The following is a 27500-nucleotide window of genomic DNA, read 5'->3' as shown; positions in this document are numbered from 1 at the left end:
GTCCCGTGTCGGTTGGACGCTGAAGCTTACTAGTATGTGCTGAGTAAGCATTATCAGTGTTCGTGGGCAGTGTGAAAAGGGGGGGGGGGGGCGGGGCAGGTGTGGGGTTTGAATGGGAGGCGGGGGTTGGGGGTGTGGGGGAGGGGGCTTTTATTTGTAACTGTCATGACAACTGTTAGGGACCTATACGCACAGCACTTTTTTTTTTTTTTTCTTTTTTTTTTTTTCGCGAGTATACTATGTGTCAGCTTGTAAATCCAGGTTACGAACTTATATGGCGTGACTAGTCGGGTACATTGTAGTGAAAGTGTGAAACCACGGAGGATTTTTTTCTTTAATTTTTTGTGTGTATGTTTGTTTCTGTATCTTTGATATCAGTTTAGTTGTGTGTTGTTTTTTGCTGTTGTTGTTGTTTTGTTTTTGTTTTGTTTTTTCTTGTTGTTTTCTTCAAGTTTGCATCTGTTGATACGATTCGAAACATGAAGTGCATCTTCAATAACTGTGACTAAGCGCGTTGGGTTACGCTGCTGGTCAGGCATCTGCTTGGCAGATGTGGTGTCGCGTATATGGTTTTGTCCGAACGCAGTGACGCCTCCTTGAGCTACTGAAACTGAAACTGAAACTCAATAACTGTTACAGACCTTGAATTTGATATCATATTTTCTTATCATGTATGGGAGCATTGTAGATTTTTGGGGGGGTGGGGGGGTGGAATGAAAGGAGGCAGAGGAGGCAACTGCTGTCCCGGTTATCTGGGCTAGATTTTTGGTTTTTAAGAGAGAGTGTCTTGCCCAAGTCATATCCCCAATCTCTCGACCAAGAAGGCTTTATGGACAGTCAGCGTTGGAACGGTTCCCAAAGGCATACTAGCCCACAAGGCTGCTGTACTTACGAGCCAGTGCAAACTTTGCCTCCTAGTTTGAGAGTCATAGTCCTTCACAAAAAGTATGAATTGTGAATGAATTATCAGTTCAGTGAACAAGAGGACTAACCACTCAGTTCCCACTTTGCTGTTGACCCAACTTGTGTAAGCCAGTGTCAGTTTCTGATATGTCTTTATTCAAAGTTCCAGCAAATATTCTGTGTGTGTGTGTGTGTGTGTGTGTGTGTGTTGGAGCTCATGTACGTTTATATGTATTTGACTGTGCTTTCATATCTGTGAAACTGCATGTTTGGTGCATTATCTGTTATGCATGTGTGGGTGTATGTGTGAATGTGTGTCTTCGTGTTTTACATTTATTTGCTTATTTATCATCATTGTTGTCTTATTTATTTATTTATTTATTATTATTATCATTTTATTGTTATTATTATTACTACTACCTTTTTTATATTATAATTATTAATTACTTATGTAAGCTTATCTATTATTTATTCACCTTTTTTTTCTTTCTTTTTTCTCAAGGCCTGACTAAGCGCGTTGGGTTACGCTGCTGGTCAGGCATCTGCTTGGCAGATGTGGTGTAGCGTATATGGATTTGTCCGAACGCAGTGACGCCTCCTTGAGCTACTGAAACTGAAACTGAAACTCTGTGTGTGTGTGTGTGTGTGTGTGTGTGTGTGTGTGTGTGTGTGTTCATGGTAGATTGTGTTGAAAGCGGATGTGGAATCTGGAATCTGGAATGATACATTGCAGGAACCTTTGCAGATTATCGTCGCAACGGGTGATGGGAGTGCATGGCTTGATTAGTCTGTGAATCTATCTTTTTTTTCTTTTTCTTTTTTTCTTTTTTTTAGCTCAAATTGTCCTCATATATATATTTACTTAACTATATATATATATATAAGTTCACTTTAACTAACTGTACTTGAAGGAAAACTTTATATTCTACTCCAACTGACACAGCTGATCTCAAGTTGTTCTCCGAAGATGTCCTGGTTCAGCACTTTTTTTCTCCTAAGCAGGGTGGGCTGGGGGGGGCGGGGGGGGGGGGGCGCCGGGGGAGGGGGGGGGGCTCTACAGCTCTAACGGACACCCCTAGGAGTTGAGCTCAAAGATGTCCTGTTGCAGCGCTGCATGTCACTAACCGGGTGGGAGGGTGGGAGGGAGGTAGGAGAGGGGGCCAGTGGGGTGGGTGTGTGTGTGTGTGAGTGTGGGGGGGGGGGCGTTGATTTACTCCTTGGAGGCAGCCAAGGGCGCTCTGCCCAAATGCTGTAGGAAATGGCGGCAACGGAGCGTGCGTGTACAACCTCCTCCTCCTCCTCCTCCTCCTCCTCCTCCCTCTCCAGTTTGTTCCCAGTTTGCTGGATGGTGTTGACGGAGGCCTATATTTGAGACCTGTCACCATTTCTGACTGCTCTTCTGGTCCGGCTTACTTTCTGCTTTACTGGTCACTTAACATAAGTTCAATTATGGCAGGTTCACTTCCTTTGCTTTAGCTGTGCTTGACTATGTGTGTATACATATGTGTGGAGTGATGGCCTAGAGGTAACGCGGCCGCCTAGGAAGCGAGAGAATCTGAGCGCGCTGGTTCGAATCACGGCTCAGCCGCCGATATTTTCTCCCCCTCCACTAGACCTTGAGTGGTGGTCTGGACGCTAGTCATTCGGATGAGACGATAAAACGAGGTCCCGTGTGCAGCACGCACTTAGCGTACGTAAAAGAACCCACGGCAACAAAAGGGTTGTTCCTGGCAAAATTCTGTAGAAAAATCCACGTTAATAGGAAAAACAAATAAAACTGCACGCAGGAAAAATACAAACAAAACAAAAAAAAATGGGTGGTGCTGTAGTATAGCGACGCGCTCTCCCTGGGGAGAGCAGCCCGAATTTCACACAGATAAATCTGTTGTGATAAAAAGAAATACAAAATACAAAAAATACATATGTATGTGTACATAGTTACATGCATGTATATGATTGTGTATTGTGTGTGAGTGTGTTTATATAAGTTTGTGCCTGCCTATGTGTGCGTATGTGTTAGGGTAGCTGTTAGATACACATGTATGTTAAAATGTATGTATGCAGTGTGTGTGTGTGTGTGTGTGTGTGTGTGTGTGTGTGTGTGTGTGTGTGTGTGTGTGTGTGTGTGTGTAGTCACATTTCTGTGTGTGTATGTAACATTGATGTAATGTTTTATGTTAACAAAAGCGTTTTGGTAAAGCACCTAGAGCAGATTTCTGGATAGTGCGCTATATAAGTATCCATTATTATTATTATTATTATTATTATTATTATTATTTACTGGTCCATTAACTTGTACCCCTCTCTCTCTCTCTTTTTCTTCTGGAAAGCCTATTTACTAAACACAACCTGTGTGGAGTGGTGGCCTACAGGTAAACGCGTCCGCCAAGGAAGCGAGAGAATCTGAGCGCGCTGGTTCAAATCCCACACTCACCATTATGTTTTCCTCCTCCACTAGACAGACCTTGAGTATTGGTTTGGACGCTAGTCAATCGGGTGAGACAATAGAAAACCTTGACCCCGTGTATAGCATGCACTTAGCGCACGTAAAAGAATCACACGGCAACAAAAGGATTTTTCATGGTAAATTCCGTAAAAAAAAAAATTAAAAAAAAAATCGGAAGGAAAACAAATGCACTTACATGTAGGAAGAAAAGAAAAAAAAAGTCTGGCACTGTCATTGTAGCGACGCTGTCTCTCTCAGTACGGCCAGTCCTCTCTTCTCCTCTACACAGACCCATCGGATGTCCAGTGGGTGTCTGAATGACCCAACCATCAGCTTCCGTCGTCAGAATTGTGGTATTTTTTCACCTCTTCAGTATAAGAGCCTTCCGCTTGGAATATTTTGATGATAGTAATTGGGGTGAAACGCTGTTAACGTCGTCTCTTTCGCCGTTCGTATGGAGAGAGTTAAAGTCCCGTCACACATATCGGTGACTGAAGACATTTTGTTAAATTATTTATGTATACATTTGAGTATTGTCGGTTAGAAGGGGTGGGACATGTGAATGAATGGAGAGTTGCGGGAAACTGGGCAAATGAGGGTGAAATGAGGGTGAAGTTTGAACAAAAAATCTAAATACAATTACAGGAAATTACTTTAAGGACTTCGTAAAAGAGAAGTCGTTAAACTGACAAGCGAAACAACTGATAAAGAATGCAAAAAGTCAAAAATATCAACGCTCTCAGTCACTTGTGAAGACACACTTTCGTGTACATAAAGCTTCATCAAACTACAGTCAAAAATTATATGCCGAGACAGTGAATCCAAACTGACACACTCTTTGCCAGAGCGATGGGTCTAGTTTATTATGAATGATTGATATAGATATTTATATAGCACCTATCCTCGGTCAGAGACCAAGCTCTAAGCGCTTTGCAAACTCGGGGTCATTTACACAATAGGCTGCCTACCTGGGTAGAGCGGACTGACGGCTGCCATTGGGCGCTCATCATTTGTTTCCTGTATCATTCAATCAGATTTCAGATACGCACGCATAGACACTCAAACAGACATGTATCATTTTACGTGTATGACCGTTTTTTTATTTACCCCGCCATGTAGGCTGCCATACTCCGTTTATGGGGGTGTGCATACTAGGTATGTTTTGGCTTCCATAACCCACCGAACGCTGACATGGATTACAGGATCTTTAACGTGCGTATTTGATCTTCTGTGTGCGTGTACACACGAAGGGAGTTCAGGCACTAGCAGGTCTGGACATATGTTGACCTGGGAGATCGGAAAAATCTCTACCCTTTACCCACCAGGCGCCGTTACCGAGATTCGAACTCGGGACCCTCAGATTGAAAGTCCAACGCTTTAACCACTCGGGTAATGTGCCCGGCTATTAAACGTTACAAAACCAGGAGTTCTCCGTTCGCTTCCACCCTCAACCCACACCCTAAAAAGGTGTGTAACAGTCAGGCCACACACAAATCAGGCCATGATACCATGAGGAAGGACATTGTTCAATGGATTGTATATCATGCAGAAAGAAACCCGAGAAAGATGCCGCATGGGATCTTTGCCACAATGAACGCCTTGCCTCTCTCCCTCCCTCTCTCTCCCTCTCTCTTTCTCTACCTCTGTGTGTGTGTGTGTGTGTGTGTGTGTGTGTGTGTGTGTGTGTGTGTGTGTGTGTGTGTGTGTGTGTGTGTGTGTGTGTGTGTGTGTGCGTGTCTCTCTCTCCTTTTTTTTTTTTTACACTCGCTACAACCACGCCAATCTCTGCGACCAGTAATCAGTGGTCAAGGTCTTGCAAGTGATCAACCGGCCTTTATTCTTTGCCTTTATTTATGGCCAATAGGTACACACAGCCCAGCCCCTGAGTCACCAAAGACGGTTATCTGTGCAGGCAGGACCTGTCCAAGACCTCCAGACACACACTTGGCAACCTGCAAGGGGTAGTGGGGTGGGGTGGGGGAGGGGAGGGGAGGATCAAACCCATATCCCCCCACACACCCACACACCCAACCCCTTAAGATAAGAGACAACCCAAGGGCCCGCTGTAATCGCTTCAATGCTCGTTTCGAGGCGCATTTGTCACAGGACCAAGCGACAGCCATCATTGTCGCCTTCTTGGGTGTGTGGTGTATTTTGAGATCGTACCACTTGCCTGCTCCCTATAACGCCCGCCCCCCCCCCAAATCCCCACGCCCCCACGCCCCGACCCCCTTTCTATAACTCGCCAGAACTCCCAAGAGAGGCCTGGATAATCCGCGCCACTGTTCGGTTCATTGTAATTTGTTGTCGCGTGTAATACGCTGTCGCCAGGTGCGAGGATTAGGTTCGCAGTGCTGGGTATTGGGTACTGGGTACTGGGGGGTTCTGTCTGCTTCCACTGGTTTGAATGAAGCTGCCTCAGAATAACAACACGTTGATGTCCGTAGGTTGCGGTTTCAGGAGGGCCATTGGGTGCAAGTTTTTATGTGTGGCGTTGTGGAGGGCGTGGGGTGCAGAGATTATTTGATTATTTGATTCAGTTCTTTATTTTTTTACTCTTCTTTCTTTTTTTTCTCGTAGTTCTTGAAGCTGCACTCTTCCATCAGAGGTCAACAAGTGTCTGCGAAACGGAAACCAGATGGTCATGCCATGCAAATCTTTTCTCCGGTTGATTTGAGGCAGTTTAGATTCAAGAAATATTACTGGTGTCTGATCGTGTGTGTGTGTGTGTGTGTGTGTGTGTGTGTGTGTGTGTGTGTGTGTGTGTGTGTGTGTGTGTGTGTGTGTGTGTGTGTGTGTGTGTGTGTGGGTGTGTGTGTGTGTGTGTGTGTGTGTTCGTGTGTGTGTGTGTGTGTGTGTGTGTGTGTGTGTGTGTGTGTGTGTGTGTGTGTGTGTGTGTGTGTGTGTGTGTGTGTGTGTGTGTGTGTGTGTGTGTGTGTGTGTGTGTGTGTTCGTGTGTCATGGTAAGCTTCAACAAATTCATTTTCTCTGGAAATGGCGATGCCAGATTAGGCACACACAAAACATCACCAATTCAAAAATAATGATAATAATGTTTATAGCACCCTTTCACTCTAAGAGCTCGGGGCGCTTTACATGAAAGAAAATGTTGCAAATTACATAAATCAGTCATGACCACTCTTACTCAAAACCCCACCCCTCCTTCTCACACACACACTCTCTCCCTTTCCCACTCCTCATACATCCAAAGTGAGCTGACATGGGTGGTGTTGGAGAGCAAGGAAGCTGAGAGTGCTTATAGATAGGTTATAAAAAGATGAGTTTTTAGCGATGAGCGAAAAGCAGAAATAGAATCAGATGCACGGATATGTTGAGGAAGGTTGTTCTAGATGTGAGGCGCAGCAAAGAAGAAAGAACGTTCACCATAGGTTCTTGTATTGACACGAGGAAGTTTCAAAAGGTAACAGTCAGAGGAAGAGCGGAAATTTCTTGCGGGAGTGTAAACATTGATAAGGTCAGAAAGATACGTAGGTCCTGTGGAGTGGAAAGCAGAATAGCTGAGACACGCAACTTTGTATTTAATTCTCGCTTCAATAGGGAGCCAATGTAGAGTGCGGAGTTTGGGGAGAAAATGTGATCAGTACGTGGGACTCTGAGAATCAGACGGGCAGCATTGTTTTAAAGTTTCTGAATTCGCTGAAGAATATTATGTGGACAGCCTATGAGAAGAGAATTACAGTAGTCGATTCGTGACAGCACAAAAAGCAGAAATAAGAGTTTTAGTAGTTTCAAGAGAAAGGTACTGACGGATAGAGTTGATGTGACGAAGTTCACAATTGACTATGTGTATCAGATTTACTACCTGAGCATTTCCACATATTTTAATCATAATGACAATGACGTGATTCTGGGAAGGGTTCAAAAATTGTAAAGAAGCAACAAATGCGTTTCGGCATTCATTTTATTCTTTTTCACAAAACTTCTGTCTGAGATCCTGACACACTGATTAATAGCAGCCTGTTTTTCTTTTTTCTTTTTCTTTTTTTTTCTTTTTTCATTAAGATAGAAACTTCTGCTTTGTAGGGAGACTGCATTATCACACTGTACATTTTCCAGGAGCAGGAATATTTTACCATGTAATGGGACACCAGTCTGAATACACTAAGTGATGTTGCTGGGGGGGGGTTTCAAAACGGTTCTCACTTATTCACACCATTACATATTGAAATATAAGTGAGGGCATAGAGAGGCTTCTGTGTTTTCCACTAAGTGTGAATGCCTTACACTATGTACATTCGCCCAAGTGGTCTTTTTTGGTCGGTAAAAGTAGCATCCTCTGTGACTTCATTTTATGTGTATCACTATAAGTACGCGGATCGCAAAAAAAAAAGTTATCCGCAGTATATGTTTGAAAGGAGGCGAAAGAGGCTGCTAAATTTTCTTCAGAGAATGGTTTATGCAAATGCCTCATCATTTAGTACATGACGGCATCAAAAGTCCGTGTAAATTAAGAGACCCAGTTGCCATAGTTAGCGGTTTGAGGTTCGTCAGTTGCTATTAAACATTAACTTGACGGGCGCAAGCAGAAGTAAAATGCGCAAGCTAAAGATCCTGTAATCCATGTCAGCGTTCGGTGGGTTATGGAGACAAGAACATACCCAGCATGCACACCCCCGAAAACGAAGTATGGCTGCCCCCCTCCCCCCACTCACACTGTCCCTTTCCCACTCTACATACATCCAAAGTGAGCTGACATGGGTAGTGTTGGATCCTTTTGCTATGAACATTTTTTATTCAAAGAAACAACACAGCAAAAGCACATGAACACAAAAAGCATTGGTAGAGCATCAGGCATGGCTTATTTAATAATAATAATAATGGTATTTATATTGCGCTGAATCTTGTGCAGAGACAAATCAAAGCGCTTTAGCACCAGTCATTCACACGCATGCATAATTCTAAAACTGTAGAAACTAAAGACAAGGAAGAGGCATGGAAGGGAGGCTATTTTGGGAAGAGGTGGGTTTTAAGGCCAGACTTGAAAGAGCTGAGTGTGGAGACTTGACGAGGCGAAAGAGGAAGTTCACTCCAATTGCAAGGTCCAGAGACAGAAAAAGAACGGCGGCCAACAGTCGAGTGTTTGAATCTGGGTATGCGTAAACAGAGTGGATCCGAAGCCGATCGTAGTGAGTGAGATGGAGTGTAGAGGTGAAGGCAGCCCTCCCCAATAAAAAAACAACAACAAGTAAGCACAAAACTTACGTGGACAAGTTAAATGAATCAAAGTAAATGAAATCATATTGACAAAGTATGAGGCAAAACAGTACATGAGGAGACACTAGCATTACCAGCATTGTTTTTTGTTGAAGGAAAACAGGCGTGCTTTACGGAGTGCACGTGTTCCACAAACTCTCTGGACAGTGCTCCGAACTGCGGGGTGAGAAGAACATGCGTAGAAGGGAACGACCAGGATTTTGTTTTTGAATTTTTCCTATGCTCCGTGGGCAGCCACCGTTGGCAGTAGAATGGAACATTGCCTTCGGGTTTGTACACCCGCGGATACGCTTTGATTTTTCCTGAACACCGGATATTGCTTGCCCTCGGGCAGTTTGCCTTGCCTCAGGCAGATAACCCACAGGGTACACATTTACCCGCTGGCACGAGGGTCTCTTGAATATTCGTATTCGTATTCGTATTTCTTTTTGTCACAACAGATTTCTCTGTGTGAAATTCGGGCTGCTCTCCCCAGGGAGAGCGCGTCGTTACACTACAGCGCCACCCTTTTTTCTTTTTTTTCTTTTTTTTTCCTGCGTGCAGTTTTTTATTTGTTTTCCTATCGAAGTGGATTTTTCTACAGAATTTTGCCAGGAACAACCCTTTTGTTGCCGTGGGTTCTTTTACGTGCGCTAAGTGCATGCTGCACACGGGACCTCGGTTTATCGCATCGTCTCATCCGAATGACTAGCGTGCAGACCACCACTCAAGGTCTAATGGAGGGGGAGAAAATATCGGCGGCTGAGCCGTGATTCGAACCAGCGCCCTCAGATTCTCTCGCTTCCTAGGCGGACGCGTTACGTCTAGGCCATCACTCCACTAAATACAGCCCCAGGATGTTCTTGCGGGGCTCTGACCAGAACATGAGAGCAACGCTTAGCAGTGTGCTAAGCCTTGCTACAAGCAGCCCTGAACAGAATAGAATAGAATAGGTTTTATTGTCATGAAACCTTGAGGTTTATAAGACACAAGTGCAATGGTAAATTAATGAATGAATGAATGAAAGATACACAATTAATTAATCAGTTAATGCAATAAACTGCAACAGCATTCATAAACAAATTTTCCTAATCTTGTTTGTATATATTCAGCATCTGTTAGCATCACCTGACTGGGAATATTTTCTGTGTTATTCGAATTTTTAATATCTTTTAAAAATTGTTGCCTTAAGGTTTTATATTTAATATAATGATCACGAAGATGGATTTCATCTTCCAGTATGTTACACTTGCTGCACAATCTGTCTTCTTGTGGAATATTTAAATATCTACCTTTCTCAATCTTTAGGTCATGCGCGCTTATTCTGAGTTTTGTTAAAGCTTGTCTGTGTTTTGGATCAGATATATTTAAAAGATAGGTTTCAGTTTTGTACTCTGCTACAATCGTATTGTAAAATTTTAGCTTTAATGTTTTGTTTTGTTTTCTCTTTTATCTTTCCAGTGTTTGATATATTCATTTTCTAATTTTTGATATACCACGTTTTTCAGTCTATGTACGCTAAATGTGAATTGGTTTTTCCAAATGTGATCAAGACCTGAGAATCTGTGAGCTTCTTCTCCGGTGGTGAGAGACTGCCCATGTGCGGACGTTCCGCCGATGGACGTTTCGCCGCCGGACGTTTCGGAGTCGGACGTTTTGCCGACCGGACGTTTAGCCAACGGATGTTTCGCCGACGGATGTTTCGTCGACCGGACGTTTCGCAGACAGACTTTTCGACGCTAGTCATTCGAATGAGACGTTAAACCGAGGTCCCCGTGTGCAGCATGCACTTAGCGCACGTAAAAGAACCCACGGCAACAAAAGGGTTGTTCCTGGCAAAATTCTATAGAAAAATACACTTTGATAGGAAAAACAAATAAAACTGCACGCAGGAAAAAATACAAAAAAAATGGGTGGCGCTGTAGTATAGCGACGCGCTCTCCCTGGGGAGAGCAGCCCGAATTTCACACAGAGAAATCTGTCGTGATAAAAAGAAATACAAATACAAATACGCTACTGGCTTCAGAAGCGGGACGGAGTTTCATCTCTGTCGACTTCGCCTCGAACTACTCTTGTGGCTTTTCATGTTTTCTTCGTAAAGAAATAGTATGGGGTTTTGTACAATTTACCAAGAACACTTAATTACGCGAAATGATATGCTTTTCCACACTGACCATTAGCTCGAGATTTCACGAAATAGTGATTATGATGTTTTCACTTTAATCACTAACTTTGAACTACATGGAAGAGATTGCTTGCTATGTTTTGCACTAAGATGAATACAATTGCAAATATCAGGTAAACATCATCTAATTTTTTTTTACAAATGAGTGTTTCCGTCTCTGTCCTTGTTTGCACAGTGAAAAGTGAGAGATGGGGGGAGGAGGATGGGGGGAGGAGGATGGGCATTTTCTGGTCGTGAAATTATGTACCGTTCATCATGATTGTTCTGATTATTGTTTTGAAAACAAAAGGCTTTTTGTAACTGCCGTTTCCAACTGCTTTGGATGAGGACAGTGTGTAATGGACTTCTTCGAGGCTTGTACACAGGTGTTGTGTGTTGTGTAAGTCAGTAAGTTATCATCACAACAACAGCATGACTACAACTTGGGATTCTCTCTTGAGGGCACTTAAGACCGTATGGCTGTGTCTGGAGTTGCACTGTCTTCATCTGTCTGCGGTGCAGGGGCGGTTTGGTCTGTGGGGGTGTGCTCAGCAGCTGGAGGGTGGTGTCTTTTGCCGGTGGGCTCTGCAGTCATGAAATACTGGCTGGTACACCCATGGGGATACTTCTTTTAAGGCTGTCGCGAGTTGCATCTTGTGGTCTCTTTTGCCTCTGTTATGTCTCTTGAATTCTTAATGGAGTGTCCTGTGCGTGTCTGCACCCATCGTGAACACAGCGCAGGCCTCCAAGGGTGGTGCAGGGTTGTTCCAAGGGCGGGTGGAGACAGTGCTTCTCTGGGTCCTTCCCAGCACCTACGGGTGTTTCTCTAAATTCTTCGTTGTCATTGTCAAGAAACACAACGACCTGGTTTACACTGTGGCGGAGCGCACACACCAGTGGACTGGACTGCCAGGAAACAGACCCTGCAGAGATGGAGACAGCTAGCACATGATAATCTAAAGGAAGATTCCGTATAATCTTGCAACTGAAGAGGGAAACGTAACCACCTCAGCACCTACGGGTGTTTCTCTTTCTTCTTCATCACAACAGAATGCGTGTATAATGTTCGAGGTTTGAAAACAGGCGTTGTGTGTTGTGTAAGTCAGTAAATTATCATCACGACAACAGCGTGCATGTATAATGTTTGGACGAAGATGGACTGTAATCAAGGTTTGTGTTATCAGCCACCCCGGGTGGAGATAGGGGTAGGTGTGTGGCTGTGACATCTCGCACCTATCTCGTACCATGCTGTTCTCGGCTGGAGCCGCCTCCTTGTCTTGTCCCGCACGGTGAACAGGTACAGTGGATTTGTTTCTGCCTTCTTCTTCTTCTTTCTCTCTCTGTCATAACTTCCCAGCTTATTTAACAGTGTGCACTTTGGAAAAAAAAGAACCAACTGTTCCTTGGGTAATGTCTGAAGTACCTACCGGTGGTGTTATGTTTCTACATGTTATCATCGTGGATTGTTTTGTGTTTTGAAACGTACGAGATCTTTTTTTCTATTTCGTTTTTTCCCCAGTCTGCATGAGTATCAATGAGTTTCATGTATGTTCCCATAAAAAAAAAAAATTAAAAAATTAACGTGTTTCCAGTTCTTCGCATTTAAACATCGAAGTGCGCTATTTTTTTTTCCCTGCAGAATGTCTTTTTTTTCTGGACTGCTACCAATGAGTTTTAGCTGTTTCCACACACACACACACACACACACACACACACACACACACACACACACACACACACACACACACAAGATTTTGAAGTGTTCCCAATTGTTCATGTTTAAATGTAGTTTTCTTCTTTTTTTTTAATGTTCTGACAGAGCAGCTAATTGAGAGGGGAAAAAACGATTCAAACTTCACTTTTAAGTAAATTAACACTTAGGTGTTGTGTGTGTGTGTGGGGGGGGGGGGCGGTGGGGGGCGGGGGATAGGTTCAAGAGATTCGCACATTAATGTATTGTGACAGAGCAAACGCTCATTTCTTGCGCACTTTTAATAAAAAAAATAAAAAAATAAAAAAGCATTTCTGAAGTGAAATAACTCACTGCTGACATGCTATATTCGTTTATATTTTCGTTTCCTTATTTTTTGTGAAGGGGTTGTTCTGCTACAAGGAACTGTGCAGGTTTGTTTGAACACTTCGTGTTTTCTTTGGGGGTTGGGGGAGGAGGTGGGGGAGGGGAAGAGAGGATCAGGGGGTTGTCTTCACATTCTTCTGAGTTCGTTGAGCTACTGCATTCCGTCATACCCCGCCATGTAGGTAGCCATACTCCGTTTTCACGGAGAATGCATGTTGTGTATGTTCTTGTTTCCATAACCCCCAGACCACAAAAATGGATCAGGGGATCTTTAACGTGTTTCTCTCTCTCTCTCCCTCTGTGTCTCTATCTCTGTCTCTGTCTCTGTCTCTCTCTCTCTCTCTCTCTCTCTCTCTCTATCTATCTATCTATCTATCTATCTCTCGAAGTGTTACTCGCTTCCGTTCCGTACAGATGTGAGCGATGTTGTGTCTCTCAGTTTGACGCTGTGTTATACTCGTACATTATACATGTATTAAGTATAACTACATTTATATGCGTACATGTTTGTGTGTCTCTTAGAACAACGGCAGATGTGTAAGTCGGCCAAAGTGCTAATATCTTCACCGTTGGAAAATAAAGATTCATTCATTCATTCATTCGTTCTCTCTCTCTCTCTCTGTCTCTGTCTCTGTCTCTGTCTCTGTCTCTCTCTCTCTCTCTCTCTCTCTCTCTCTCTCTCTCTCTCTCTCTCTCTCTCTCTCTCTCTCTCTCTCTCTCTCTCTCTGCGTACGTATAAGCATGAACGAGGGTTCAAACACGAAGGAGGTACAAACGTACATACACTTCTCTCTCTCTCTCTCTCTCTCTCTCTCTCTCTCTCTCTCTCTCTCTCTCTCTCTCTCTCTCTCTACATAAATTCATTGTATTGCATTGTATTTTATTACTCCTTTTGTCACATTAGATTTCTCTGTGTGAAATTCGGGCTGCTCTCCCCAGGAAGAGCGCGTCGCTACACTGACAGCGCCACCCTTTTTTTTGTGTGTGTGTTTTTTTTCCTGCATGCAATCTTATTTGTTTTTCCTTTCGAAGTGGATTTTTCTTCAGAATTTTGCCAGGGAAAACTCTTTTGTTGCTGTGGGTTCTTTTACGTGCGCTCATATGCATACTAGCACACGGGACCTCGGGTTTAAACTCTCATCCGAATGACTAGAGTCCGGACCACCACTCAAGGTCTAAGTGGATGGGAATGGGGGAGTTGGGGGGGGGGGGGGGGAGAGAAAATACTGGCGACTGCCAGCGCTCTGAGATTCTCTCGCTTCCTAGGCGGACGCATTACCTCTAGGCCCAACACTCCGTTTCAGTTTCAGTAGCTCAAGGAGGCGTCACTGCGTTCGGACAAATCCATATACGCTACACCACATCTGCCAAGCAGATGCCTGACCAGCAGCGTAACCCAACGCGCTTAGACAGGCCTTGAGAAAAAAAAAGGGTGAATAAATAATAGATAAGCTTACATAAATAAATAAATAATTATAATATAAAAAGGTAGTAGTAATTTTTTTTTTTAAATAAATAAGACAACAATGATGATAAATAAGCAAATAAATGTAAAACATGAAGACACACATTCACACATACACCCACACATGCATAACAGATATGCACCAAACATGCAGTTTCACAGATATGAAAGCACAGTCAAATACATTTAAACGTACACACACACCCACACACACACACATTACCCTGCACCTCCAACACTCTACATTATTGTAATGGTTCTTTTCTTCCTGTCTCTCTCTCTCTCTCTCTCTCTCTCTCTCTCTCTCTCTCTCTCTCTCTCTCTCCCTAGTTGTTGAGCCAGATCTTCAGTCCAGGAACAAGTGACCGAGGACGGTTTTCCTGGAGGAGGACTTGAGAGGAGGAAGAGGAGGAGTGGGGGGGCAGGAAGGAGGGTGTGTTGAGGAGGAAGGAAGGAGGAAGAGGAGGAACAAGATGTCGGTGACAGGCTGGAGGATTGCTGCAGGCCTCTTTGCCCTTGTTGGGCTGGTCATCCCAGGTGAGGGGGAATGATAGATAGGCTGGTTTTGTGCTTGCTTTCTGTCTTTTTTTTTTTTTTTTTTTTTTTTCTTTTTTTGGCTTCATGTTCGAGTTCTCCTTTTTTTGTTTCTTGTCTTGTTTTCCCTCCTTTTTCTTCTTCCTCCTCCTTCTCCTCCCCGTTTTACTGCTGCTACTACTTCTGTTTCCATTTGTTCTTCTTGTTCTTGTTGTTGTTGTTGTTGTTGTTCTTCTTCTTCTTCTTCTTCTTCTTCTTCTTCTTCTCCTCCCTCCCCCTCATCATCATCATCATCATCATCATCACCTTTTTCTTCTTCCTCTTCTTCGTCCTCCTCCTCCTCCTCCTCCTCCTCCTCCTCCTCCTCCTTCTTCTTCTTCTTCTTCTTCTTCTTCTTCTTCTTCTTCTTCTTCTTCTTCTTCTTCTTCTTCTTCTTCTTCTTCTTCTTCTTCTTCTCCCTCCCCCTCATCATCATCGTCATCATCATCATCATCATCATCATCATCATCACCTTTTTCTTCTTCCTCTTCTTCGTCCTCCTCCTCCTCCTCCTCCTCCTTCTTCTTCTTCTTCTTCTTCTTCTTCTTCTTCTTCTTCTTCTTCTTCTTCTTCTTCTTCTTCTTCTCCCTCCCATCATATCATCATCATCATCATCATCATCACCTTCTTCTTCTTCCTCCTCCTCCTTCTCCTCCACCTCCACCTCCTCCAGCTCCCCCCTCTCTCTTTCTCTCTCGCTCGCTCTGTGTGTGTGTGTGTGTGTGTGTGTGTGTGTGTGTGTGTGTGTGTGTGTGTGTCTGTCTGTCTGTCTGTCTGTCTGTCTGTCTGTCTGTGTCTATACGTCTGTGTTGTCATGTTCATTTGTGCGTTGTCTCTTTTTTTCTCTTCTTTTTTTTTCTTTTTTTTTTTTTTCTTCTTCTTCTTTTTTGATTCGATTATTCGTTGATCAGTTTTGTCTGACATATCGATTTGCTTGCTCGTAGTTTTGTCCACCCGTCTGTTCGTTTCGTGGTTCTGAGTGTAGCCAGGTGGACGTTCCCCAACGTCTTATTCCAATGACTTCTCTTCCAGCATGGTGTACGTTCTTCCCCCGTGAATAGAATAGAATAGAATACTTTTTATTGTTATAAAACCTTAAAGTTTATAAGACACAATGAAACATAAACATGAGCATATTAAGAAGAGAAACATTCGTGAACAAATTTCGCCAGCCTCTGTTCTCTGTTCTCTTTATGTCCCTCTATATGTTTCTCACTTCGTTCATGTCTCTGTTTGTGCATAAGTGTGTGTGTGTGTGTGTGGGTCTGTGTTTCCCAGGGTCTATGTTCCCCAAGGTCTGTATTCTCTAGGATCTCAAGGTCTGTGTGTATGTTTGCCAAGGTCTATGTTCCTCCAGGTTTACTTTTTTACCTGGGTTTTTGTACCCCCAGGGTCTATTTCACCCTGAATTTACTTTCAGCCAGGTCTGTGTTCCCCAGGGTCTGTGTTCCCCAGGGTCTGTGTTCCCCAGGGTCTATGTGTTCCCCAAGGTCTGTGTTCCACAGGGTCTATGTGTTCCCCAGGGTCTGTGTTCCACAGGGTCTATGTGTTCCCCAGGGTCTGTGTTCCACAGGGTCTATGTGTTCCCCAAGGTCTGTGTTCCACAGGGTCTGTGTTCCACAGGGTCTATGTGTTCCCCAGGGTCTGTGTTCCACAGGGTCTGTGTTCCTCAGGGTCTATGTGTTCCCCAGGGTCTGTGTTCCACAGGGTCTATGTGTTCCCCAGGGTCTATGTGTTCCCCAAGGTCTGTGTTCCCCAGGGTCTGTGTTCTCCAGGGTCTGTGTGTTCCCCAAGGTCTGTGTGTTCCACAGAGTCTATGTGTTCCACAGGGTCTATGTGTTCCCCAGGGTCTGCGTTCTCCAGGGTCTGTGTGTTCCCCAAGGTCTGTGTTCCACAGGGTCTATGTTCCACAGGGTCTATGTTCCCCAGGGTCTGTGATCTCCAGGGTCTGTGTTTCCCAGGGTCTACGTTCCCCAGGGTCTATGTTCCTCAGGGTCTGTGTTCCCCAGGGTCTGTGATCTCCAGGGTCTGTGTTTCCCAGGGTCTACGTTCCCCAGGGTCTATGTTCCCCAGGGTCTGTGTTCTCCAGGGTCTATGTTCCCCAGGGTCTATGTTCCTCAGGGTCTATGTTCTCCAGGGTCTGTGTTCCTCAGGGTCTGTGTTCCCCAGGGTCTATGTTCCCCAGGGTCTGTGTTCCTCAGGGTCTGTGTGTTCCCTAGGGTCTATGTTCCCCAGGGTCTGTGTGTTCCACAGGGTCTACGTTCCCCAGGGTCTATGTTCCTCAGGGTCTATGTTCTCCAGGGTCTGTGTTCCTCAGGGTCTATGTTCCCCAGGGTCTGTGTTCTCTAGGATCTATGTTCCCCAGGGTCTATGTTCCCCAAGGTCTGTGTTCTCTAGGATCTATGTTCCCCAGGGTCTATGTTCCCCAGGGTCTATGTTCCACAGGGTCTATGTTCCACAGGGTCTATGTGTTCCCCAGGGTCTGTGTTCCCCAGGGTCTATGTTCCACAGGGTCTGTGTTCTCCAGGGTCTGTGTTCCCCAGGGTCTGTGTTCCACAGGGTCTATGTGTTCCCCAGGGTCTACGTTCCCCAGGGTCTATGTTCCTCAGGGTCTATGTTCTCCAGGGTCTGTGTTCCCCAGGGTCTATGTTCCCCAGGGTCTGTGTTCTCCAGGGTCTATGTTCCACAGGGTCTATGTTCCACAGGGTCTGTGTTCTCCAGGGTCTATGTTCCCCAGGGTCTGTGTTCCCCAGGGTCTATGTTCCACAGGGTCTGTGTGTTCCACAGGGTCTATGTTCCACAGGGTCTGTGTTCCACAGGGTCTATGTGTTCCCCTGGGTCTGTGTTCCCCAGGGTCTATGTTCCACAGGGTCTATGTTCCACAGGGTCTATGTTCCCCAGGGTCTGTGTTCCCCAGGGTCTATGTTCCCCAATGTCTGTGTTTCCCAGGGTCTACGTTCCCCAGGGTCTGTGTTTCACAGGGTCTATGTTCCTCAGGGTCTGTGTTCTCCAGGGTCTGTGTTCCACAGGGTCTATGTGTTCCCCAGGGTCTGTGATCTCCAGGGTTTGTGTTTCCCAGGGTCTGTGTTCTCTAGGATCTATGTTCCCCAGGGTCTGTGTTCCCCAGGGTCTATGTTCCCCAGGGTCTGTGTTCCTCCAGGTACACTCTGTCTGGGTCTTTGTACTCCCCGGCCAGGTCTATGTTTCCCTGATTTTACTTTCAACCAGGTCTTAATTCCCCCCAGGTCTCTGTTCCCCATGGTCTATTGGTTCTTCCAGGTTTGCATTGTCTGGATACTTTGTACCCCTAGGTCAATGTTTCCCCCCCAGGTCGAAATTCCCCCAGATTCACTTAGTTGAAAATCTAGATACCTATCCATCTCTCAGCAACGACAGGATTGTGATTTGATATGTATTCGATGTGTGTTTTGACAGCATGACAGTGACAAACATTCAGTTAAGCGATCAGAGATTTAGATAGTTCGTAGTCGAATGGATAGACAGGATCTGTGTGTATGTGTGTGTGTGTTGATTTTATTTCTACCTTTGTGCTTTAATGTTTTTACGTGTTCGCCTGTTAATTGGATGTTATTACCTGTAACATCTGCATCAGCAAGTTAATCACTTTTGTATATGCACAGTGATAAAGTTGTGTTTCTCTGTTCTCTTTATGTCCGCTATATGTTTCTCACTTCGGTCATGTCTCTGTTTGTGCATAAGTGTGTGTGTGTGTGTGTGTGTGTGTGTGTGTGTGTGTGTGTGTGTGTGTGTGTGTGTGTGTGTGTGTGTGTGTGTGTGTTGGGTGGAGAGAGTGTGTGCGTGTGTATGGATATGAATGTGTGAATGCGTTCGTTTTATTACTTTTACGATGTTCATGATTATCATAGTGATTATTCTTCGTTGTAGTAGCAGTAGATGTAGCAGTGCTAACAAAATTATTATTGTTGTGTCGTTATCGTTAATGTCGTTATTGTTATTGTTGTCACAAGGGCAGATTGTAAGACTGGGCGATGCCTAAAATCTTTATCCTTGCGTAATAAAGTTTTTGAATCTCTCTCTCTCTCTCTCTCTCTCTCTCTCTCTCTCTCTCTCTCTCTCTCTCTCTCTCTCTCTCTCTCTCTCTCTCAGTCAGCAACAAACATAACTACGTGGTCAGATAGGTTTAACAATTTTCTTCTGTAGCCAGTGTTGGAATATGTTGCATGGTGCATTGTTGATAGATGAATGAACGGAGTTATTATGTGTAGGGTGGGCTGTTGGATATTAACATTCAGTTGTTGTTGTTGTTTTTTTCTTCAAAGAAGAAACTCTGTTTTGTCTCGTTGTTTGCTTTACTATAATGGTTTGCTATAAATTGAAAGTATGTTGATGCATTCATCCATGTCATAAGGACCTCATGGCCAATGATATCAAAGCGTCAAAGACTCTCTCTCTCTCTCTCTCTCTCTCTTTCTCACTCTCTCTCTCTGTCTCTCTGTCTCTCTCTCTCTATCTCTCTATCTATCTCTCTCTCTATCTCTCTATCTATCTATCTCTCATGCCCCCTCTCTCTCTTTCTCTCTCTCTCGGCCCCTTTTTCCTCCCCACTCCCTCTCTCTTTTGCCCCCTCACCACCTCTCTATCTATCTATCTATCTATCTCATGCCCCCTCTCTCTCTCTCTCACTCTCTCTCTGTCTCTCTATCTATCTATCTCTCTCTATCTATCTATCTCTCATGCCCCCCCTCTCTCTCAGTATCTATCTATCTATCTATCTATCTATCTATCTCTGTCTATCTATCTATCTCTCATGCCTCTCTAGCTCTCTCTCTCTCACTCTCTCTCTCTCTGTCTCTCTACCTCTCTCTCTATCTATCTATCTATCTATCATGCCCCCTCTCTCTCTCTCACTCTCTCTCTCTCTCTCTCTCTCTCTGTCTCTTTACCTCTCTCTCTCTCTCTCTATCTGTGTATCTCTCATGCCCCCTCTCTCTCTCAGTATCTATCTATCTATCTATCTCTCATGCCTCTCTCTCTCACTCTCTCTCTCTCTCTGTCTCTCTCTCTCTCTATCTATCTATCTATCTATCTATCTATCTATCTATCTATCTCATGCCCCCCCCTCTCTCTCTCTCACTCTCTCTCTGTCTCTCTATCTATCTATCTCTCTCTCTATCTATCTATCTCTCATGCCCCCCTCTCTCTCAGTATCTATCTATCTATCTATCTATCTATCTATCTATCTATCTATCTATCTATCTATCTATCTCTGTCTATCTATCTATCTCTCATGCCTCTCTCTCTCTCTCACTCTCTCTGTCTCTCTACCTCTCTCTCTATCTATCTATCTATCTATCATGCCCCCTCTCTCTCTCACTCTCTCTCTCTCTCTCTCTCTCTCTCTCTCTGTCTCTTTACCTCTCTCTCTCTATCTGTGTATCTCTCATGCCCCCTCTCTCTCTCAGTATCTATCTATCTATCTATCTCTCATGCCTCTCTCTCTCACTCTCTCTCTCTCTCTCTCTGTCTCTCTACCTCTCTATCTATCTGTCTATCTATCTATCTATCTATCTATCTATCTCTCATGCCCCCCTCTCTCTCAGTATCTATCTATCTATCTATCTATCTATCTATCTATCTGTCTGTCTATCTATCTATCTATCTCTCATGCCTCTCTCTCTCTTTCTCTCTCTCTCTCTCTCTCTCTCTCTCTCTTGCCCCCTTTCTTTCTCTCCACTCCCTCTCTCTTTCGCCCCCTCACCCCCCCCCCCCCTTTTCTCTCTCTCTCTCTCTCAGTATCTTTTTTTTGCACAGAGTGTTTCGAGAAAAGGTCAGAGTTAAGAGCAGAAGATTGATTGGTGATAATCGAGGATGATAAATCAAAATTTGAAGTCGGGAAGTCATGATGAAAAACAAAAAGAAAAAAAAATGCAAAGGGTAAACTGGCTTTTTGAATTTCTCTGGCAACCCCTTTGTTTGTTGTCCTATATGTACGGGAATAATCCGAAGTAAGAAGCCTTCCATTTCGTGCGAAAGTGAATTGAATTGAATTGATTGATGTGTTCTAACCCTTTTGAAATGAACATTTTTGTTTTATTCCAATAAAATGTCATGTCATGTCATGTCTCTCAGTATCTTTCACTGTGCATTTTCCTTTTTACTGTGCTAGAACCTTGTAGAGGTTGAACATGCTGAGATAGCAAGCAGGAAAGCATACAGACAATTAACTCACTCAGTACGGCCAGTCCTCTCTTCTTCTCTACACAGACCCCTCGGATGTCCAGTGGGTGTCTGAATGACCCAACCTTTAGCTTCCGTCGTCAGAATTGTGGTATTCTTTGTCAACATTCACCTCTTCAGTATAAGAGCCTTCCGCTTGCAATATTTTGATGGTGGTAATTGGGGTGAAACGCTGTTAACGTCGTCTCTTTCGCCGTTCGTATGGAGAGAGTTAATGATAGAATATTGTAAGATGAGGTGTGCTATGTTACTTTTTGGATGGAGCTGAGGGGTGAGATTGGGGTGGTGGGGTGGGGGGGGGGGTGGAGAGGGCAGGGGGAGTTAAGTGGAATAAGTTAATTGATGATGGCACAAACGTTTAGAGCAGTATGTCACAGCTTGTGATAATTTGGATTCAGTCTTCATAGTTGCTGCAAATACTGTTGAATTTGGAGACAAGAGATTAATAACCTGGTCTTTCAAATGATTCAGTTGTTTGTTTTGTTTTTTTCTAATTGATTTTTTTTCTCAAGGCCTGACTAAGCGTGTTGGGTTATGCTGCTGGTCAGGCATCTGCTTGACAGATGTGGTGTAGCGTATATGGATTTGACCGAACGCAGTGACACCTCCTTGAGCTACTGATACTGATACTGTTTTCACCCCCACGTCAGCCTTTCTCTCGATCCTTCACTTCCTAGTGGGGTGTCATCGGTTGTGAAAGAGGCATACTGCACGCGCAGACGTTAATTAACTCACTCAGTACGGCCAGTCCTCTCTTCTCCTCTACACAGACCCCTCGGATGTCCAGTGGGTGTCTGAATGGCCCAATCTTTAGCTTCCGTCGTCAGAATTGTGGTATTCTTTGTCAACATTCACCTCTTCAGTATAAGAGCGTTCCGCTTGCAATATTTTGATGATGGTAATTGGGATGAAACGCTGTTAACGTCGTCTCTTTCGCCGTTTGTATGGAGAGAGTTAAAACCAAAATCAAAGGTTGCAGTATGCCCTGGACAGATAATGAGGTCATGGGTCAGTCAGTGATGTCACCTAATGAGGTCATGGGTCAGTCAGTGATGTCACCTAATGAGGTCATGGGTCAGTCAGTGATGTCACCTAATGAGGTCATGGGTCAGTCAGTGATGTCACATAATGAGGTCATGGGTCAGTCAGTGATGTCACCTAATGAGGTCATGGGTCAGTCAGTGATGTCACCTAATGAGGTCATGGGTCAGTCAGTGATGTCACATAATGATGAGGTCATGGGTCAGTCAATAATGTCCCTGGGACGGGGATGGGGGTGGCGTAGGGATCTTCAGTAGACTTGCTGCATGCGAGTTATGATCTCCTTCTCTGTGTGTGTGTGTGTGTGTGTGTGTGTGTGTGTGTGTGCGTGTTTCTCGATAATCGTCTTGGTTTGTTATTCATGATTCTTCTTGATGTTGTCTTCCTCCTCCTCCTCTTCTTCCTCTTCCACTTTCTCTTCCTCGTCTCCCTCTTACTCCTCATTGTTTTCCTCCTCCTCCTCTTCTTTTCTCCTCTTCCTACTCTTCTCCTTTCTCTACCCCTTCTCCTCCTTCCTCCTTCTCTTTCTCCTTCACTTCCTCCTCTTCCTCCTTCTGCTCCTGTTTCTCGTCCTCCTCCTCTTTTATTTTCTCCTCCGCGTCCTCTTTCTCCTCCTTCTCTTTCTCTTTCTTCTCCTCCTCCTCTTTCTACCCCTTCTCTTCCTCTTTCTCCTCTCCCTGCTCCTGCTCCTCTTGCTCCTCCTTCTCCTCCTCTTCCTACTCCTCTTTCTCCTCCTGCTCTTCCTCCTTCTCGTCCTCCTCTTCCTCCTCCTCCTCGTCTCTATCGTTTCTTCCTCCCTTCCTCCTCAACTACTTTTCTTTCCCATTACTTCAACCGACTTTAGTTTATATCAGACGATTGGATTTTCCAACCCATCATTGCTGTCTTGTTGTGTGTGTGTGTGTGTGTGTGTGTGTGTGTGTGTGTGTGTACGGTGTGTACGGTGTGTGTGTGTGTGTGTGTGTGTGTGTGTGTGTGTGTGTGTGTGTGTGTGTACGGTGTGTGTGTGTACGGTGTGTGTGTGTACGGTGTGTGTGTGTTTGTAGTGTGTGTGTGTGTGTGTGTGTGTGTGTGTGTTTTGTTTGTTTGTTTTTGTTTTGTTTTTACCTGTATTTTCAATTCTCTTATTTGAATCGGCATCTTGAGTTCATTACAATTAGATATAAGGGGAAATTATATTTGTATTTGTATTTGTATTTCTCTTTTTCGTCACAACAGACTTCCCTGTGTGAAATTCGGGCTACTCTTCTCAGGGAGAGCGCGTCGCTACACTGACAGCGCCACCCATGTACTTTTTGTATTTTTTCCTACGTGCAGTTTTTTGGGGTTTTTTGTTGTTGTTGGTTGTTTTTTTTTTGGGGGGGGGGGTTGTTGTTGTTGTTGTTGTTTTGGGTTTTTTGTTTTCCCTATCCAAGTGGATTTTTCTACAGAGTTTTGCCAGGAACAACCCTTTCTGGTGCCGTAGGTTCTTTTACATGCGCCAAGTGCATGCTGGCACACGGTACCTCGGTTTACCGTCTCATCCGAATGACTATAGTCCAGACCACCACTCAAGGTTGAGTGGAGGGGGATAAAATATCGGTGGCTGAGCCGTGATTCGAACCAGTGCGCTCAGATTCTCTCGCTTCCTATGCGGACGCGTTACCTCTAGGCCAACATTCCACTATACGCATATCACATGATGTTAATAAGAAGACAACGGCATATATTTAAAAGAAAAAAAGATAGAAGGAAAGAAGAAAAAAATAAAGGGAAAAGCTTGCGAACATATTAATGAGAAAAATTGGTGTCAGCTGTGTATTTCTCCAGCCACTGCCGTTCGTCGAACACAATTTTATGTATGTTTTCCTGTGGTTTCAGTATCTGTTCTTTTCCCTGCAAGAACGCACGCGCGCGCGCGCGTGTGTGTGTGTGGCCGTGTGTGTGCGGTGTGTGTGTGTGTGTGTGTGTATGTGCGGTGTGTGTGTGTGTGTGTGTGTGTGTGTGTGTGTGTGTGTGTGTGTGTGTGTGTGTGTGTGTGTGTGTGTGTGTGTGTGTGTGTGTGAGACTGAGAGTTCTCACGTACATACTTTGTCCAGACACGTCCTTGTCGACAACGGCTGGGACTGAACTTGAAGTGGTTGCTCTCTCTGTCTCTCTCTCTCTCTCTCTCTGTCTGTCTGTCTCCCTCTCTCTCTGCGTGTCTCTCTGTCTCTGTCTCTCTCTCTCTCTCTCTCTCTCTCTCTCTCTCTCTCTCTCTCTCTCTCTCTCCCATGTATCGTACCTCTCTCTTAAATCTCTTGTCGTTGTTATCAGCACACGGTGCGACTGTGTACGTATGTCGAGACTCAGGTAGTTGAAATTGTTTATGGCGTTGTGGAAATGGGCCTTAACGAAGAATGTCAGGGTGATCCGTTTGTAGGGTTCATTTGCATTGTATCTATATTGCATTGTATAGCTTTTTTTTCTTTCTTTCTTTCTTTCTTTTGCTACAAAATAAAGAAAAGCTGTTCTTCCACTGACCGGAGAAAAAGGCGCGCGTCGCTACAGCACAGCGCCACTCTTTTTTTTTTTTTCTTGGATTTTTCTTCTTCTTCTTCTTCTTCTTCTTCTTCTTCTTCTTCTTCTTACCATCAAAGTTGATTTTTCTACAGAATTTTACCAGTTGTGGGTACTTTTACGTGCGCTCTTGCATGCTGCATATGGGGCCTCGGTTATCCTGTCATCCGAATATATATATATATATATATATATATACAACATATATTGACACACACATATATCTATAGATGCATATATATATATATATATATATATATATATATATATATATATATATATATATATATACATGTATATGCATGCATACATACATGCATACATACATATATGTGCGAACAAAAGCACGCTCGCACACACGCACCCTCTCTCTATATGTATGTATATACGTATGGTGCGTGCGTGTGAGCCTGTGTGTTTGTGTGTGTGTGCGCGCGTTCGTGTGTGTTTTGTGTGCGTGTGTATGTGTGTGTGTGTGTGTGTGTGTGTGTGTGTGTGTGTGTGTGTGTGTGTGTGTGTGTGTGTGTATAGATAGATAGATAGATAGATAGATAGATAGATAGATAGATAGATAGATAGATAGATAGATAGATAGATAGATAGATAGATAGAACACCCAGACCACCACCCAAAGTCTAAAACAAGGGGCAGTAAATAACATAAGAAGAAGAAAAATTCAGGTCCGTATGTGGCCGGACTCGAACTTGGGGACACATGGTTTCCCTGTTAGTCTAGAGCATAACCACCAGACCACGGCTGTACTGTGACAACCTGTGACAACAGCAAGGAGGAGAAGGAGGAGAAGAAGGAGGAGGAGAAGAAGAAGAAGAAGAAGAAGAAGAAGAAGAAGAAGAAGAAGAAGAAGAAGAAGAAGAAGAGGAAGAAAGAGCAGAAGAAGAAGAAGAAGAAAAAGAAGTAGGAAGAGAAGAAGAAGAAGAAGAAGAAAGAGGAGAAGAAGAAGAAGAAGAAGAAGGAAGAGAAGGAGAAGCAATAGAAGAACTATTATTATCATTATTATTTGTATCATTATCCCTTCTCTTTTTTTTTCTCTTTTTTTTTTACTGATTTGTTTATATGATTTATCATTTTCGCTTCATTTCAGTTTGACGTTGGTTTATTTTGTTGTTTGTGTTGTGTGTGTTTTTTGGGGTGTTTTTGTTGTTGTTGTTGTTGTTGTTGTTTTGTTTTGTTTTGTTTTTTCTTTGTTTTTAAGCATTTGGTTGGCTCTCATAGCATGATTGATTAGTCTGTTGAGTTAATGCGTATCGTAGCCATTAACCCCCCCCTTCCCACCTCTTTCCCCCACTCCCATTGTGTGTGTGTGTGTGTGTGTGTGTGTGTGTGTGTGTGTGTGTGTGTGTGTGTGAGAGAGAGAGAAAGTCTTCAGTTTAACGTCCGTTCACTGGAAGTGTTATTAGACGGATAGAAGAGAACTTTTGGGTGAAAGAGAGGGAATGCGTGTCAATGATACTAGTATAGGAAAGTGTTAATGTATGGTTTAGAGGAAACAAAAGTAAGTTTGTTCTAAGAAAGAAAACAGTTTAAAGAGAAGGTGGTTCGTGATGATTTAGTTGTTACAGGAGGGACACTATGTGTATGCGCATGAACATAACTTACAACATCAAGAAGTATCAACAACTTACAACGATGTAAGTATACATAGCGCCATTGATTGAAATACATCAAAGGAGGATTCCACCTGGACTGTCTGTCTCCTCCTCTGTGACTGTCTGTGTCTGTCTGTCTCTTTTTCACTGTCTCTCTCTGTCTCTGTCTCTGTCTCTGTCTCTCTCTCTCTCTCTCTCTCTCTCTGTGAAAACATTTGTAATTTAGGACGGTACTTTTATTTCTATAGAACACTTGATTGTCAGTGAGCTCACGTGCTGAATGGACAATAGATATGTTAGTGCAGTATGTCAGTGGGGTTTTTTTATGTGTCTTTGTGCGTATCCGTGTGTGTGTGTGTGTGTGTGTGTGTGTGTGTGTGTGTGTGTGTGTGTATGTGTGTGTGTGTGTGTGTGTGTGTGTGAGAGAGAGAGAGAAAGAGAGAGAGAGAATGCGAATGCGAATTATTCAATTGCATATAGGCCACAGGCATAATTACAATTGCATTGGGGTTTGTTGGAGATGAGGTCGAAGCAGTGGTAACAATATCTTCATTGTACACTCCAATATACATATCAATAATCTAATCATAGCATCTAGTTACATCCAACAAAATGTCCCCAGGGTAGCTTATAACGTTGTAACACATTCACTACTACCAGTAACCGAAGCTAATGCACTAATCAATATTTAATGGTTTTTTGTTGTTGTTTTTTTACCGGATCTTAATTGAATGGAAGAGATATTTTGCTACTGATCGAGACATCTGTTTGTACAAGCCATTCAAAAGAGTGTGTTTGTACAAACCATTCAAAAGAGTGTCCATACGAACATTAATAAATGGACCTAGGTATTTTTTTCTTCTTAAGTCAGCATACAATGGGCAAACATAGCTAAGATAGTATTCATCCTCATTAACTTTTTTTTTTTTTTTTTTTTTTTTTTTTTTTTTTTTTTTTTTTTTTTACAAAGTGGACAAAATCTTGCCTGGGATTCTCACAAAACCTCTCAGTATTAGGAGAGAGAGAGAGACAGAGAGAGAGACAGACAGAGAGACAGAGACAGAGAGAGTGCGCGCGCTTGGGGATGTGTATGAGAAATTCCACTGCGTTGCATTTGTGTGTGGCATATATAATTGTCTGTGTATATATGTGTGCGTTTGCATTTGTGTTTCAGCGATCGTACACGGAATGTGCATTCAATGTGTGTGTGTGTGTGTGTGTGTGTGTGTGTGTGATTGTTCATTTTCACAAAG

At 43.7% G+C, this 27500-nt stretch overlaps 1 protein-coding gene across 3 annotated transcripts in view; it reads left to right on the top strand.

Moving 5' to 3' along the window:
• Nucleotides 1-11977: 11977 nt before the first annotated feature.
• LOC143275840 (scavenger receptor cysteine-rich type 1 protein M160-like) overlaps nucleotides 11978-27500 on the top strand; it is a 134696-nt gene continuing 119173 nt past the window's right edge. Inside the window, exons 1-3 of one of the 3 annotated variants that reach the window (XM_076580130.1) lie at nucleotides 11978-12024; nucleotides 14600-14682; nucleotides 14738-14806. In XM_076580130.1, coding sequence (XP_076436245.1) covers nucleotides 14743-14806 — 64 coding nt within the window. In that variant the 5' untranslated portion in view covers nucleotides 11978-12024; nucleotides 14600-14682; nucleotides 14738-14742. Of the gene's footprint in view, nucleotides 12025-12093; nucleotides 12210-14599; nucleotides 14807-27500 lie in introns of those variants that run through there. The other 2 variants (XM_076580129.1, XM_076580128.1) reach the window with 2 other exon arrangements.

Source organism: Babylonia areolata, chromosome 31, assembly GCF_041734735.1.
Source record: "Babylonia areolata isolate BAREFJ2019XMU chromosome 31, ASM4173473v1, whole genome shotgun sequence".
NCBI classification, from domain to species: Eukaryota; Metazoa; Mollusca; class Gastropoda; order Neogastropoda; family Buccinidae; genus Babylonia; species Babylonia areolata.
Note: the sequence above shows the minus strand (reverse complement) of the source record. Positions and strands in the feature narration are given on the sequence as shown.